This window comes from Lacerta agilis, chromosome 14 (assembly GCF_009819535.1).
Source record: "Lacerta agilis isolate rLacAgi1 chromosome 14, rLacAgi1.pri, whole genome shotgun sequence".
Taxonomy (NCBI): Eukaryota; Metazoa; Chordata; class Lepidosauria; order Squamata; family Lacertidae; genus Lacerta; species Lacerta agilis.
Genome location: NC_046325.1, coordinates 28,276,672 through 28,291,157, shown reverse-complemented (window position 1 = coordinate 28,291,157; position 14,486 = coordinate 28,276,672). Strand labels below are relative to the sequence as shown.

Sequence of the window (14,486 nt, the reverse complement as noted above, 5' to 3'; positions counted from 1 at the left end):
AGTGGAAAAGAAGGTGGTGGACTCTCCTTCTTTGGAAGTTTTTTTTAACAGAGGTTTAAAAGAATCTGTGCGGGATTCTTTAGCTTTGATTTGTGCATTGCAGGGTGTCAGACTAGATGACCCTTAGAGTCCCTTCCAACTCTACAATTCTATGGTTCTATGGAGAGGGGAGCCCCCACATTCAGCTTTGTGTCTTTGTCGCTAGTTAAATTAAACCCCAAATGCTCATTAAGTCAAAATAAAATTAAAATGAAATCATAATAAAATATCTCTAATGACAGCAGAAGGTTGCTTTGTTGCAACGGCCTGTAATTATTTGTTCTCCACTCATATTTTAGGGCTGTTTTATTTGTTGATGCTCTCCGGTGAAGTGTTCAGTATGGGGCAAAGCCCGATGATTCACGGGACATTGCTGCGGATGATATTTTTGGAAGCAAGGTGCTGACGCCATGAAATGCCTCCCTCGTGCAACTCAGATTTCCAGAAGCAAGTTTGCCCCAGGGACAATTTTTTCTTGGCAGCCAGGTGAGCCAGCCCCGTGGAAGAAGAAGAAGAAGAGCAGGAAGAAAAAGCAACACCCTCACGGCTACACCCACGCCGTGGAAGGTATAAATAGAGACCTGTGTGGATGCCAGAATCTGCAGTCTTGTCTTCCGTATCGAGCTTTTGTGTCTTTGGGGCTTCTGCTTAGTCTTTGGGCTTCTTTCTGAAGGTCTTTCGCGATGAGCTGCAGCATCAAACAGGCATCCACCATGTACACAAGAGGCAGAAGCAGCAGTGGGAGCTGCGGTGGAATCAGGGTTTCTTCGGGAGTCTCCGGGAGGTGTGCTGCCCCTGCCGTAGGCAGCGTTAGATGCGATATGTCCGGGAGGAGCTTCTGCAGCGGAGTGAGTTTCGGAGGGGGCTTGAGTGGAGGAAGCTGCATCGATGGTGGCTTTGGTGGCGGGTACGTGTGTGCTCCTGGTGGTGGCGCCGCCCGCTTTGGGGGCTTTGGCATTTGCAACGATGTGCCCTTGATCTCCTGCGACGAGAAGATGACCATGCAGAACCTCAACGACCGCTTGGCCTCTTACTTGGACAAAGTGCGGTGCCTGGAGGAGGAGAACGCTCAGCTCGACTGCAAAATCAGGGAGTGGTATGACCGCCAAGGTGCCCTCTGTGACCCCAAGGACTACAGCTGTTACTACCAACAAATTGAAGACCTTAAAAACCAGGTAGGAATTCTTTTTCCTCTGCAGCTTAGAACCATCAAGCTAAGTGAGCTAGAGAGCAGGGCTCCTTGCTCTGACAGCAGGGCACTCATTCGTTATTATTTACGGCAATAGATCTTTCCAATTTGGCTTACGAAGAACGTCAAAATAATAATAATAATAAATCCATTCTCCGAGGATTCTTGTCAAATCCCTTGATGTTCGGAACTTTATACTGTTGGATGGATGACAGAGTTTCTGGTTGGGCTTTAAAAACCATGCTTTTGGTAGCACCCCAGAATGATTAGAGGCCGTATCATTAGATTAATGTATTCCTTTGTGGGGAGAGCATCTTAGATTTTTCTTTTTTGAAAACAATATTGTCTAAAACAGTTAAAAGAAAGGAGAAGAAAAGAACCGGCAGCATCTTATTGGCTGTAAGAATGGCTATATCTACTAATGTATAGATCACAAACACATCAATAAAACAAATCAAGGGGGTGTATCGTGGCCTTCACTGGTGCTTCTGCTGCTGTAGTGGCAAAACTGATAGGAAAAAAGGATGTGAGGATGGAATGTCCTGGCACAGAGCTGTGGGGTAATAGGTTGTCCAGATTTAGCCAGACATTGACCCCATCTGTGTGATACACTCAAAGCAGCATCATAGCGCTTCACACAGTCATGGTTCCCCCCCCCCCAAGAATTCTGGGAACTGTAGTTTGTTAAGGGAGCTCAGAGCTGTTAGGAGACCTCTATTCCACTCACAGAGTTATAGTTTTCCGAGTGGTTTAAAAGTCAGTTCTCCTTCCCAGAGAACTCAGGGAATTGTAGCTGTGTGAGGAAAATAAGGGTCTCCTTACAAATCTCTGCACCCTTAACAAGCTACATTTCCCAATATTGTTTGGGGGAAGTCACGAGTGGTATGATAACGCTTTAAATGTAATAGCACAGATGGGGCTGCTCATGGATGCAGAGAGTTACAGGATGGAAGAAGCCCAAAGGTCAGTTGGTCCAATACAATCCTTCTGGTTTCGGGATGACCCTGTAAATGAATCATAGACTTTGAGATAGTAGAATGAAAAATCAAAAACTGGAGTTTGATGCATGATGCTGTGGGCATCAAGAAGAAACAGATGGACAAGCGCAAACTGTTTTATTCCCCAACCCTCAGATTATCTGTGCCACTGTGGACAACAGCAAGCTTGTTCTGGATATTGATAATAACCGGATGACTGCAGATGACTTCAGACTGAAGTGAGTCCCTCTTGAGTTGTACGAGGGGCTCTGGGTGGGTGGGGGGAACCCTTTATTTTGTTTCCCTTAAATACTAAATATGTGGTCCCCAAAGGGCCCATAATGAGTAAGCACCCAAGTCCACTGATGAGCTGTATACAGAAGGGCGAGAGCTTCCTTTGTATATAAAGAGAAACCCAGCAGAAATATATAACACACACACACTTTATCTCTCTATTGGCCCCTGTAGGGACCAACAATCCATCTTTTCCTCTCTCTTTTCGGTTCTGTAGGTATGAGACTGAGCTGGCCCTCTGCCAAAATGTGGAAGCTGACATCAATGGCTTACGTCAAGTCCTGGATCAACTGACCCTTTGCAGGTCTGACTTGGAGGCTCAGCTGGAAGCCCTCCGAGAAGAGCTGTGTTGCCTCAAGAAGAACCATGAAGAGGTGAACCCTGACCCCACCAGCCCCTTACAAAGGGAAGGAGGGCCTACAAAGGAAGGGCGTCCCCCTCCCACAGTCAGCTCCTGGCACTGGGAAGCACATTTAACAGCACACAACAAAAAAGCCACATTCCAATTAACTGGAATTTCCTTTTCAGGAAATCAAGGGTCTGAGGAACCAAGCAACTGGGGATGTGAGTGTGGAAGTCAACTCCTGCCCAGGCCCAGACCTGAAGAAGGTCTTGGAAGAAATGAGATGCCAGTATGAAACTATGATTGAGAACAACCGCAGAGAAGTTGAACAGTGGTATGAATGTAAGGTAGGTTATATACTGTACGCAGCCAGGTATTGAAAGAAAAGAAGCTTGAAACCACCCATGCATATTTGGTAGGGGTTAGTAGCAGGCAGCTCTGAGCCAGATCTCACCCTTTAGGGGGAGCTGGTTTAGACCCTCTCTCCCCTCTATGTTATGTGAAGTTACTCCGAAGCTAAGGGGCTGGTGGTAGGAGAATAAGCAAGGAAATACACTCCTTCTCTCCTCCTGAGATTCTCCTCAGCCACTGGTTTGTCCCAACACTCTCCACCTCAAAAGGCTCATCCAGCAAAATTAAGTTTATTGGCGAGAGAAAGTAGTTGGGTCTGGCAAGGCTTTGCTTCAAGCCAATAGCTCTTCTGCTGAGCTATGGTCCCGCATCTTGGTTTTGGTACCCAAGTAGGAAGCACTAGTGAAAGCCCATCTACAACACAGTATCTACCGTGTTTAAGAAGGACGAATTCAAGGTGGAAGTGGTGAACTGAAGAGCAAATATAGCGATCTTGCCTTTTGGGCAAGATTAAAAGATCTTGGCTTCATCAGGTTAGGAAAGAAGAATGCTGAGAAAGGGCTGTACAAATAGAGGCAGCTCAGTTTAAAGAGAAGTATTTGGTTTATTGAATATCATGAACCAATGGCCACAAGTGATCCTTCAAGGAAGTGAAATTGAAAAGCAGAAGAAGGCAGTTAACCTTTAGAGTTAAGCCACCCAGAGTGGTGGGGACAACCCAGCCAGATGGGTGGGGTACAATTATTATTATTATTATTATTATTATTATTATTATTATTATTATTATTTTGCAGACAAACTTTGGAATCATGAAAAGAGTTATTTAGCTTCATGGCATATGCTTAGTCCCCCCCCTTTAAAATTTAACCTGTATCCAAATTTGCTATATCCAACCAGTTCCTCCTTGATTAATCTTTTTAGTGGATCTTTTGACATCTCCACCATCCTTACCTTCCATTGTTTGCAGTTGTCATTATTATATCCTTTTGCTTGGCTGAATCTCATCGTGAAATCAACCCAACAACTCCCCCACACAGCCAACTACAAATGATCCAATCACACCCTATGCCAACCCCAACCTCTCTCACCACCAAAGGAGCATAAGTGAACAACAGAGAACCTGCACAAACAACGCTGACACCAAACCCTACATATATTAAGTAAAATAGAAACATAGTCACCGCACCCCACCCATCCACCCCCCCACCCACCTCTTTCCCCCTTTTCCTCTTAATGTCTCAACAAACGAAATTGACTTGTAAAAATGTTACATGGAAAAAATACAAGAGAGACATTGCACTACCTTTGTGAATCAAGAAAATATTTAATAAAAATACTTTTCAAAAAAAAAACACCCAATTCCCCCGATAAGCCCTAAACCCCACCACCCCAATTTTGTGTTTGCTGCCTTTTCAGATGGAGGAAGTGAATCAGGAAGTCTGTAACAGCAGCAAAGAGGTTGAAGACTGCAACAACCAAGTCGTTGACCTGAAGCGCCAGCTGCAGACCTTGGAAATCGATCTGCAGGCTCAGCTTAGCCTGGTAAGTGTTTACGTGGGCAGGTCCTCCACCTTGGACCCAATAAACCTTACCTTTGTGTCTGCTTCCCAAAACTGTCTGAATTAGTTCCTCTAACGATGCCGCCTGTGCACTAGGTATATACATAGCTGTCAAGTTTTGGATTTGAAAATAAGGGATCAGCAGCCTCACCTATCCCGGGGACAGTCACATGGCAGTGGTGGGCGGAGCCAGAAGCAAAAGTGGGCGGCACTGGTGTGAACGCATGCAGTAGGCTTACTGTATTTTGGAAACGCTGCCCGTGGGCTACGACGCCTGTAAACGCAGGAAATGGCTCCCGCTTGCTTTGAGGCTGCAAGGAAGCGAGGTCTTCCCAGACCCTGGCCAGCAGGGGGAGGGAGAAGAGCTGCTTCCTTTGAAAAAACGGGAAATTAAAGGGATATAAAAAATAAGGGATAGCAGCGGGAAACTGCTTGAAATAAGGGAGATTCCCGGGGAAAACGGGATACTTGACAGCACTGGGTATATATTACTGTCCTAAAGTGATAGTATCAGTCACTGCTCAAAAGCTATGGGAATCTGGAACGTTGTAGCTTTGAGGCAGATGTGTGCATGCACACGCACATACACACACACCCCAGCTTAGTGTGCACAGGGGGCTCCATATATTTTCAGCTGTCTGGACAATTCCACATTCAGCTTCCTCTTGCATGGGACAACTGTAACCAGCAGGCGACTTCTGTCAGCATTGAAAGGGAAAGTGGGGACCTGTAGGAAGAACAGAGGCTGGGCAAAAAAGAATCCACAGTGAAGCAGGAGTTGTGGCGAAAGCAGGAAGGAGAAGGGAAAGGAGACGTATTCTGTGAAATTGCCTGTAATTATTGCTAAAGCACCACAAACTATTTTAGAGAGTGTTTCCTCACACACAAAAATGTGCCTGCATTATGAGCAACTGGCAAAGTTTAATGCCGGGTAAATTATGTTCTCAGCAAGTTGTCTTCTTTCCACAATAGGATATTTTCTTCCAATTTTGGGCTCTCTCTCTCTTCCTCTCTCCCTCTCTCTCCCTCCCCCAAACTTATTTGTGCTAAAAGTTTTGCCTTTGCGCTTTTTAATTCTCCAGAGGGACACACTGCAAGGATCCTTGGCCGAGACTGAGTGTCGATATAACAGCCACTTGTGCGAAATACAGAACCAGATCTCTTGCGTGGAGCAGCAGCTGGCGGAGTTGAGGGCAGAGATGGAATGCCAGAACCGAGAATACAGGGACCTCCTGGACGTCAAATGTCGCCTGGAAAAGGAGATCCAGACCTACCGCTGCCTGCTAGAGGGAGGGCAGAATGACCTTGTGTAGGTAGACTGTAAAGTTCTTGGATTTCCCCTGTGCTTCCCCCTATCATTCACAAGTGACTAGGGAGAAACTCCGTGGAACAGATTTGCTTAGAACTGAAATGAATGCTGGCAAACTTTTAATTCCTAAGAAAAGCCCTGCTGGATGAGACCAAAGCCTGTTTAGCCCAGAATCCTGTTCTCACAGTGGCCAACCAGATGCATATTGGGAAGCTCACAAGCAGGACTTGAGTGCAAAAGCACTCTCCTCACTATTGATTTCCAGAAATTGGGGCCCTAGTTTTCATATATATATTTATGATATTTATATCCTGCCTTCCCACAGGAAGCACAAGCTGGTGTCCATAGTTCTCCCCTTTCCCATTCTATCCTCACAACAACCCTGTGAGGTAGGTTAGACTAAGAGAAGGTGACTGGCCCAAGGTCATCTAGCGCAGTGTTCCCCAACCTTGGGCCTCCAGCTGTTTTTGGACTACAGCTCCCACCATCCCTAGCTAGCAAGGCCAGTGGTCAGGGATGATGGGAGTTGTAGGCCAAAAACAGCAGGAGGCCCAAGGTTGGGGAACACTGATCTAGCTAACCTCAGTGGGGATTTCAACTTGGGTCTCCCAAGTCCTGATCTGGAGTGTGCAACCAATCCAAATCAGGGTCCAACACCAGTATCCTGCCAGCCCTGTCCTCGATTGCTGTTTCCCACACTGCCAAATATGCTGTTTATATTGGCATTGTTTGGGAGTACATAGATGACAGAAAAAAAAGAAGAAGTGTGCATGCACACGAAAGCTCATACCAGGAACAAACTCAGTTGGTCTCTAAGGTGCTACTAGAAAGAATTTTCGATTTTGTTTTGACTATGGCAGACCAACACGGCTACCCACCTGTAACTGTTCTTAACCTGAAACTGTTCTTAACCTGAAGCACCACTTTAGCTAATGGGGCCTCCCGCTGCCGCTGCACCACCAGAGCACAATTTCTGTTCTTATCCTGAAGCAAAGTTCTTAACCTGAAGCGTTATTCCTGGGTTAGCGGAGTATGTAACCTGAAGCGTCTGTAACCCGAGGTACCACTGTACATTAGTTAAAACTGCAGACAAAAATTAATTTGTTGGGAGAAATATGCACTAAATGGCTGAAGAACTCTCATTGCAGTTATTATTATTTTTTTGCGGAGAACGGGATGTGAGATTGGAAAAATGAGAAAACTGTGAGAATTGAAATGGACAGATCTTTCCATCCTGACTTGGAACTCATCAAAATATGTTCAAATAACACTTTAGATGATTTTATACTGGAGGTGAAGCATGCATGGAATTGATATACAGTCATACCTCGGGTTGCGCTTGCTGCGGGTTGCACATTTTCAGGATACGAATGCACCAAACCTGAAAGTACCAGAACAGGTTACTTCCGGGATTCGGCGCATGCTCATGTGCAGAACTGCTAAATCGTGCTTTGCGCATGTGCAGAAGTGCTGAATTGCATCACGCACATGTGCAGACACAGCGGCACGGGTTGTGAATGTTACGGGTTGTGAACGTGCCTCCCGGACGGATCACGTTCGCAACCCGAGCATCCACTGTACAGTCGTACCTCCCGAACACCTTGGGAATTGAAAGTTCCAGCTCCCGAACAATCGAAAACCGGAAGTGACTGGTTTTTTGGGGACATTTTTTTTTTTGGAAGCTGAACATCTGATGGGGCTTCTGTGACTTCTGATTGGCTGCAGGAGCTTTCTGCAGCCAATCGGAAGCTGCGCTTTGGTTTCCGAACGTTTTGGAAGTCGAAAGGACTTCCGGAATGGATTCTGTTCGACATCCGAGGTACGACTGTAGTTGTCTCTTGGAAACATCCCCTCATCCCACCACTCCAGCCCTGGGTGCATGACATAAAAGCGCAAGTATTGTTAGCTTCCGATGCTGTTCACCTGCTTTTGATCTCATCCAACAACCCTCTTCCCCTCTCTGCCCCAGGGGCTCGAGCAGCGGCGGTTCAGGAGGCGGAGCCTGCAGGCAGCCAGGAGGAGGTGTGGCTAGAACTTCCCACACGTACACGGCCTCCTCTTCCCAGTGCCAGCCTTGCCAGCCTGATGTCAAAGGTAAGTGGGGAACGGTGGGGTCTCCTACATTCACCCAGTATGGAAAGTTTACAGGTATTCAAGAATGAACAAACTTTCTTTCATATGTGGTGGTCCTTTAAAAGGGTAAAGGAGTATTGGGAAATAGTTTATAATGAATTGAAAAAAAATGTTTAAAAGCACTTTTCCACAAAAAAAACCCAGAGTCCTTTTTGTTGGGGATAATTCAGACGGAAATTCCCAGGTGTCAAAAAAGGTTATTTATGTATGCCCATGTTTTGTTAGCCCAAAAATGGAAAACGAGAGAGGTCCCAATTAAAGAAGAATGGCAACTTAAACTGATGGAATATGCGCAGCTTGTAGACTTACCATATAGAATAAGAGAACGAGAAGAACATAGGTTTAGAGAAGATTGGGAAATGTTTATTCAATATGGGGGGGGGGGTTGTGTACACCTGAAAACGTTGGCAGCATTGAGACAAATCCAACAGTGTAAATAAATTCTGATTTAAGTAATAATGGAAAACTGAATGGTTTAGTTTATATAAAATATGCAGGGATTTATGCTATGCAGAACGAACCATGGAAAGAGAAGGAGGGAAATCACTGATATTTTAAGGTGGTTTAAATGAGTATTCTAAATTGTAAAACAGAAAATTTAATAAAAATTATATATATAAACTTTACAGGTAATTAATCTGTAACTCCCAGTCTAATTTAAAAACCATGTGAAAACCATATGAATCCCCTAGCAAATTTCCTCTGGAGCCTAGGGAAGACTCTTTCCTTTCTGTCAGGCTATCCTCAGCATCTCCAGTGTTAAGGAGAAAAAGGTCGCATGCATTAGCTTGAAATATTCTTTCTTTGGTCATAGCTGAAGTTTCTCTCTCTTTTTCCCGCTCTCCAGGGTACAGCAGATAAAAGCTGGAAAGAGAAGAGCATCTTCTGTAGATGCAGCTATTGCAATTCTATCCTGTAAACTTTCTGGGCTCATATTGACAAGCAAGAGGAATCTTTTCCCCGCTAGCTACCGAACGCTATAAATACCAACCATCCACCAGTGGGCTGACCTCCAAGCTCATTATATTACTCAATTCTATAAGCTTTGGGATATTATTAACCACGGCTAAATGTTAGCCAGCATTGTGGGGTTGGTCTTGGGCATTTTGGGACTTCAATAAAGCTATGCTTCTGCCTGATGCAAACAAAAACTTTGTGTCTCTGTGTCATCATTAACTTATGGCTGATCGTTTGGAGTTATATGCGTTGTTCCTTTAGATGCAGACCCCATAATGGCAGGCACCCAAAAAACCCGCTGAAATGGGTAAATATTAAGCATTACCTGAGCTTCTTAGACATTGGAAGAACTGCCACTAGTTATCTGTTTTATTCCTGCTGAAAGGACAGCAGAGGTGGCATTAAAGCAGGGCTGGAGAAATTCGGTTCAACATTCGATTCCAGAATGCATTAACTAGTGTAAAGCGTGCATATAAGTGCATATATAGATGAAAATGGCAGACCATGTACATTACATTTGGGGCCATTGCTCCTCAAAAATGCTTATGCTAGTCAAATCCGCATACAAAAACCTGTTTATTAGGAGAAATTAACTCTGAAATGATGATGAATTTTCTTGAAGATTTAATAATAATAATAATAATAATAATAATAATTTATTATTTGTACCCCGCCCATCTGGCTGTGTCTCCCCAGCCACTCTGGGCGGCTTCCACCAAACATTAAAATACATTTAAAATATCACAGTTTAAAAACTTCCCTAAACAGGAAGTTTATTATATTTGCTATTTTTGCAAATTGCTTGGCAATGTGGTGAACTGAATTTAAGATTAAGAAAACGAGAAGCATAGAGAACCTGAATTTGACAGATTCATGCATCCCAAATAGTTACTGGCCCAGTAGCACCCAGGAACTTTGAGTAGGTGCCAGGACCTACTGTCTGTGGTGGCACTGACACCTTGCCTGGACTGGAAGGCTGGGCTGATGAGTCACTTTTTTAAAATTTCCCACAATGCTCCAGAGTGATGCTACATTGGGGGCATTTAAAATGGCAACCCACCACCCACTACTGCTGCTAGGTAAGGTGGTCTACTCAGAGGTGTAGCAAGCCCAAGTGGTACCTGGTGCGGATTTTTTTTTTGTCAACCCACCCCCTCCACATCCACCCACACCCCTTCAAGTCACAGTGAGTGTTTGCATATGAGGTGCCGCAAAGCATTGTGGGGGGAAATGCAAAACGCTCACTGTGACTTGAAGGGGTGTGGGCGGATGGTACCCCAGGTCCAGGTGGACTGAATAAAGCAAGCACAGCTAATGCTTTTGCAGTGCCGTGGTGAGTCCTAAGCCCAAAGCCACTGGATTTGCTCTGGCTTGTGCTTGAGGCTCTAGGTGGAGGTGCCAAATGTCACCCCTTGAAGATGGCATCTTTGTGCTCCCTGAGAGGGCAGTGTCCTGGTGAAATGTGCCAGGCTGCTGGGTGGAGCCCTGGCTGGGCAGAGCTGTGCTTCTGTGGCTCTTCCCACCAGGAAGGAAAAAGCAAAGTGTGTGCTGTGTAAGCCAGCTGCAACACCCCAAGCCACTTAAATGGTATAGATTTCTTTTTTAAAAAAAATCTATCATATGATATGGTTTAGAAGGTGCAATGCACACACACAAACTCCACTTTTAGCAGATTATTTAGTTTAATAGAGAAAGCAGAACTGCAAACAGAGAATTAAATCATTAGGATTTTTGTGGTTAAAAGAATGATATGCAAACTGGCTTAGCAAGAAATGCTGGCGAATGTTGATAAGACTTGCCAAAGCAGCACGCTTAACATAATGCTAGTTTTAGAGGACAGGTTTCCAAAGTTGAGAAATAGCCAGAATTGGCTGGCTTTTGAATTCGAGCTTCACAACGCAGCATTTGGTATGGATTGAAAGGTTCTCTCTTTGGTCAGAGAGACCACTCAAAATAAGGCAAAGGCACGAGAAAAAGAGGAGCAAGTTTGAGGCACAAAGGCAGGACGGAAGCAGAAAAAAGCAAGTCCAATCCTCCCTGACTCCAAAAACATCAAAACCCTTTGTAGGACCACTGGCATCATTTCTAGCCAATCCCCTTCTTTCTTGTGGTGGTCTTTATGAATGAGAACAAAGAAAGATGGAGAGGTGATGAACTTGGTGTTACAAAGGAGCTGAAGGAAGAAAAGAATTTAATAAAGTTAATAAAAGCATAAAAAAGAATTTAACCCACATGTCCGAGCCATGTGCTTGATCATTTTTTTTATTTCACAAAAATATTAATTATAAATTCGAGACGTGGAATTCTAATATATTTATAAGGCTTCAGAAATACTTATGTGGGCTGGCCCAGCATTCGGTAGGAGGAGAGGAACTTTGCTGACCTGACTGAATACAGGCAGCGACCAATTTGAGCACATCCAAGGGACATGTGACTGCCGGCGTGCAGGTCCTGTGGGACCCGGAAGAGCGGGGGACGGGGGGACGGGGTGGGTGGAACGGTGGCGAAATAGGGGAGAATGGGGTGGGGCGGGCTTATGTGCGCTGCCCCGACGCACGAGGGGGCAGGAATGGAGCCCCCAGCACAAAATGTTTGCTGCCTGTGACATGAATCCAGAAAGGAAGTGTAGCTGCAGCATTCAGAGCTCTAGTTCAGAGATGGGGGACCTGCAGCCCTTCAGATTTTGTTGAATTCCAGCTCCTATCACCACTGACCATTAGCCATGCTGGCTGCAGCTGATGGGAGTTGGAGCCCGACAACAACAACAGCAATTTATTTATACCCCGCCCATCCGGCTGGGTTTCCCCAGCCACTCTGGGCGGCTCCCAACAGAATATTAAAAGCACAATAAAAGATCAAACATTAAAAAACTTCCCTAATTAGGGCTGTCTTCAGATGTCTTCTTTAAGTCAGATACCGTATTTTTCGGCCCATAAGGTGCTCCGGACCACAAGACGCACTTGTTTTTTTTTAAAAAAAACACAGAGGGGAGCGCTGGAGGGGAAGCCCCTTCACAGCGGCTCATCCCTGCTTCCTTAAAGGGACATGGGGACGAGGGGAGAAGGTTTCTCCCCTCCTCCCCATGTCCCTTTAAAGCAACAGGGGATAAGCCTGCTTTTGGCGTCGGGGCGCAGGGTGGTGGAGAAAGCAGCAGCATCCCTGCTGTTTCCTCCACCATCCCATGCCTTGCACCGATCCCAAAAGCCTGCTTTTGGGATTGGCGGGCAGCACGTGGGGTGGTGGAGGAAATCCTCTACCAACCTCCCTGCCGCCCACCGATCCCAAAAGCAGGCATCGCAGCTGCCTCCCCCCACCTCCCGCCGAATACGGCGGGGGATGGGGGGAGGCAGCAGACATGTTGGTGGTTCATGGTAGCAGCTCCATTCACGGAGCTGCTGGCACGATCCACCAACATCCCCTTCGCTTCCCGCCGCCTCCCCCCATCTCCCGTCGCGTTCGGCGGGACGTGGGGGGAGGCAGCTGAGGTGTTGGTGGATCGTGCTAGCAGCTCTCTCTAAACCATTTAAGGTACCACATGTGTATTATCTCAGCAATCTTTGTAATTATAATTTAAAGTATACAGGTACGGTTTCCCCATTTTACAGATACGCCAGACCTCACAGAAGTGGATCCATTTCTTCCTTGCCTCTGACTCTGTGATGTTTTTTCCACCTTCATTTATACTCGAAGGTTTCATGCGCAACAAGGGTGAAAGATGTAATCTTTCAGGAAGTTATTTGAATGATGCAAGGTTCACACGCTGGCACTGACTGGCCTTTCTCCATTTCCCCTTTAGAGGGCGCTCTACTGCCAGCCTCGACAAGGGCGTCTCTTATTTCATTTATCTAGAGGCTTCAAGAAAACACGTGCTTGCTTTTTAGTGTGTTTTGCTTTGCTAATTAGGGGATTAAGTAATCTTTGGCTGCCTGGCAAAAATGTGCTCAATTATAAATATGCCTGAATGTGGGCTTAGCATATTCTTTGCATTCTTTGTTTTCTTCCTTTCTTTTCGTGTTTGTGGGGAGGGAATCCAGTTCAGTATTACAGCACTGCAGGTGGGCATCCCTTGTAACCTTTCCACTTAAATGGTTATTTCTATAAAGAGGTGGTTGTAACCTTGGTCATAGGTTGCTGTAAAGACATGTGCAACCCTTTCCATTGCTGTTGCTGCTGCTTGTGTTGTTGTTGTTATTTATATAGGAGAGAAGTGGCTAAGCTTTCTTTCACCTGATTCATCCTTCCAGACCTCTGGGATGCCAGTGGTGGGTGTGGCCAAAAGTGGGTGTGGCCACCAGGGATGAGTGAACCTGTCAAATGCATTTTCTATCACTTTCTCATTTTTCCAGTTCCATTCCCACATTTCCAAATCAGTTTGCAATTAAGAAGAAGAAAAATCCCACAAGTATTCATTCATTCATTTAGTACCTAGCCCTATACCCACAGGTCTCAGGGAGGTTACAACATAAAATCACAATATATAAACACATTTTAGTGTGAATTTCTCCCAGTTTTCACATCTGGACATGCAATCTGGCGAATATACTGTATTTACTCGAGTCTAATGCACCGCTGAATCTAATGCACACCCCAGTTTTCAGAACCTTGAAACAAAAAAGAGGATTTGCTGGTGAATGTAAATGTGCCATCGAATCTTAACTGCACCTTAATTTTCACAACGTGATTTGGCCAAAAAAGGTGCGTGTTAGATCCGAATAAATAAGCACCTTCCTCTAATATAATGCATTTTTGTGCAGTGGTGCCTCGCTAGACGAAAATAATTAGTTCTGCGAGTGTCTTTGTCTAGCGATTTTTTCGTCTAGCGAAGCACCAAGGCAGAAAGCGGTTTTCGCGTCTTGCGATTTTTTCGTCTTGCGAGGCAGCCCCATTGACTTTTTTGTCTTGCGGGGCAGCCTTCCGCTAGTGAATGCCTTTCGTCTAGCGAGTTTTTCGTCTAGCGAGGCATTTGTCTAGCGGGGCACCACTGTACGCTATTTTCACTAATATTTACTTTATATGCAAGTTCAGCATGGCACATGAAATTTCGTAAACATTATTTGGGACTCAGCTACATTAGTAAAAAAAACAAACATCATTTTGAATGCTTTTTAAACAGGCAACACTAGATGGTGCTGGAGAGCAAAAAGAAAAAGTTTGTTAAAATGATCAGTTTCTGACTTATTTTTTGGCTCAGACAACTGCATTGCAAAATTCAGGGAAGTTTGAGTTTTGAAAGGTGGCTGGGTTTTGGATCAGGTATTGTTTCAGAAAGTGCAAATGAAGCAGGTTCAGCTTTAAGTGTGAACTAATCTGAACTTCTCCCTCAACACCCAAAGCT

General features: G+C 45.1%; 1 protein-coding gene across 1 annotated transcript; it reads left to right on the top strand.

Moving 5' to 3' along the window:
• Positions 1-620: 620 nt before the first annotated feature.
• LOC117059088 (keratin, type I cytoskeletal 19-like) lies at positions 621-9,345 on the top strand. The gene is made up of 8 exons (XM_033170597.1): positions 621-1,214; positions 2,362-2,444; positions 2,717-2,873; positions 3,028-3,189; positions 4,610-4,735; positions 5,835-6,061; positions 8,031-8,155; positions 9,042-9,345. The coding sequence occupies exons 1-8, from the start codon at positions 723-725 to the stop codon at positions 9,053-9,055; spliced, it is 1,386 nt and encodes a 461-aa protein (XP_033026488.1). The 5' UTR covers positions 621-722; the 3' UTR covers positions 9,056-9,345.
• Positions 9,346-14,486: the final 5,141 nt, after the last annotated feature.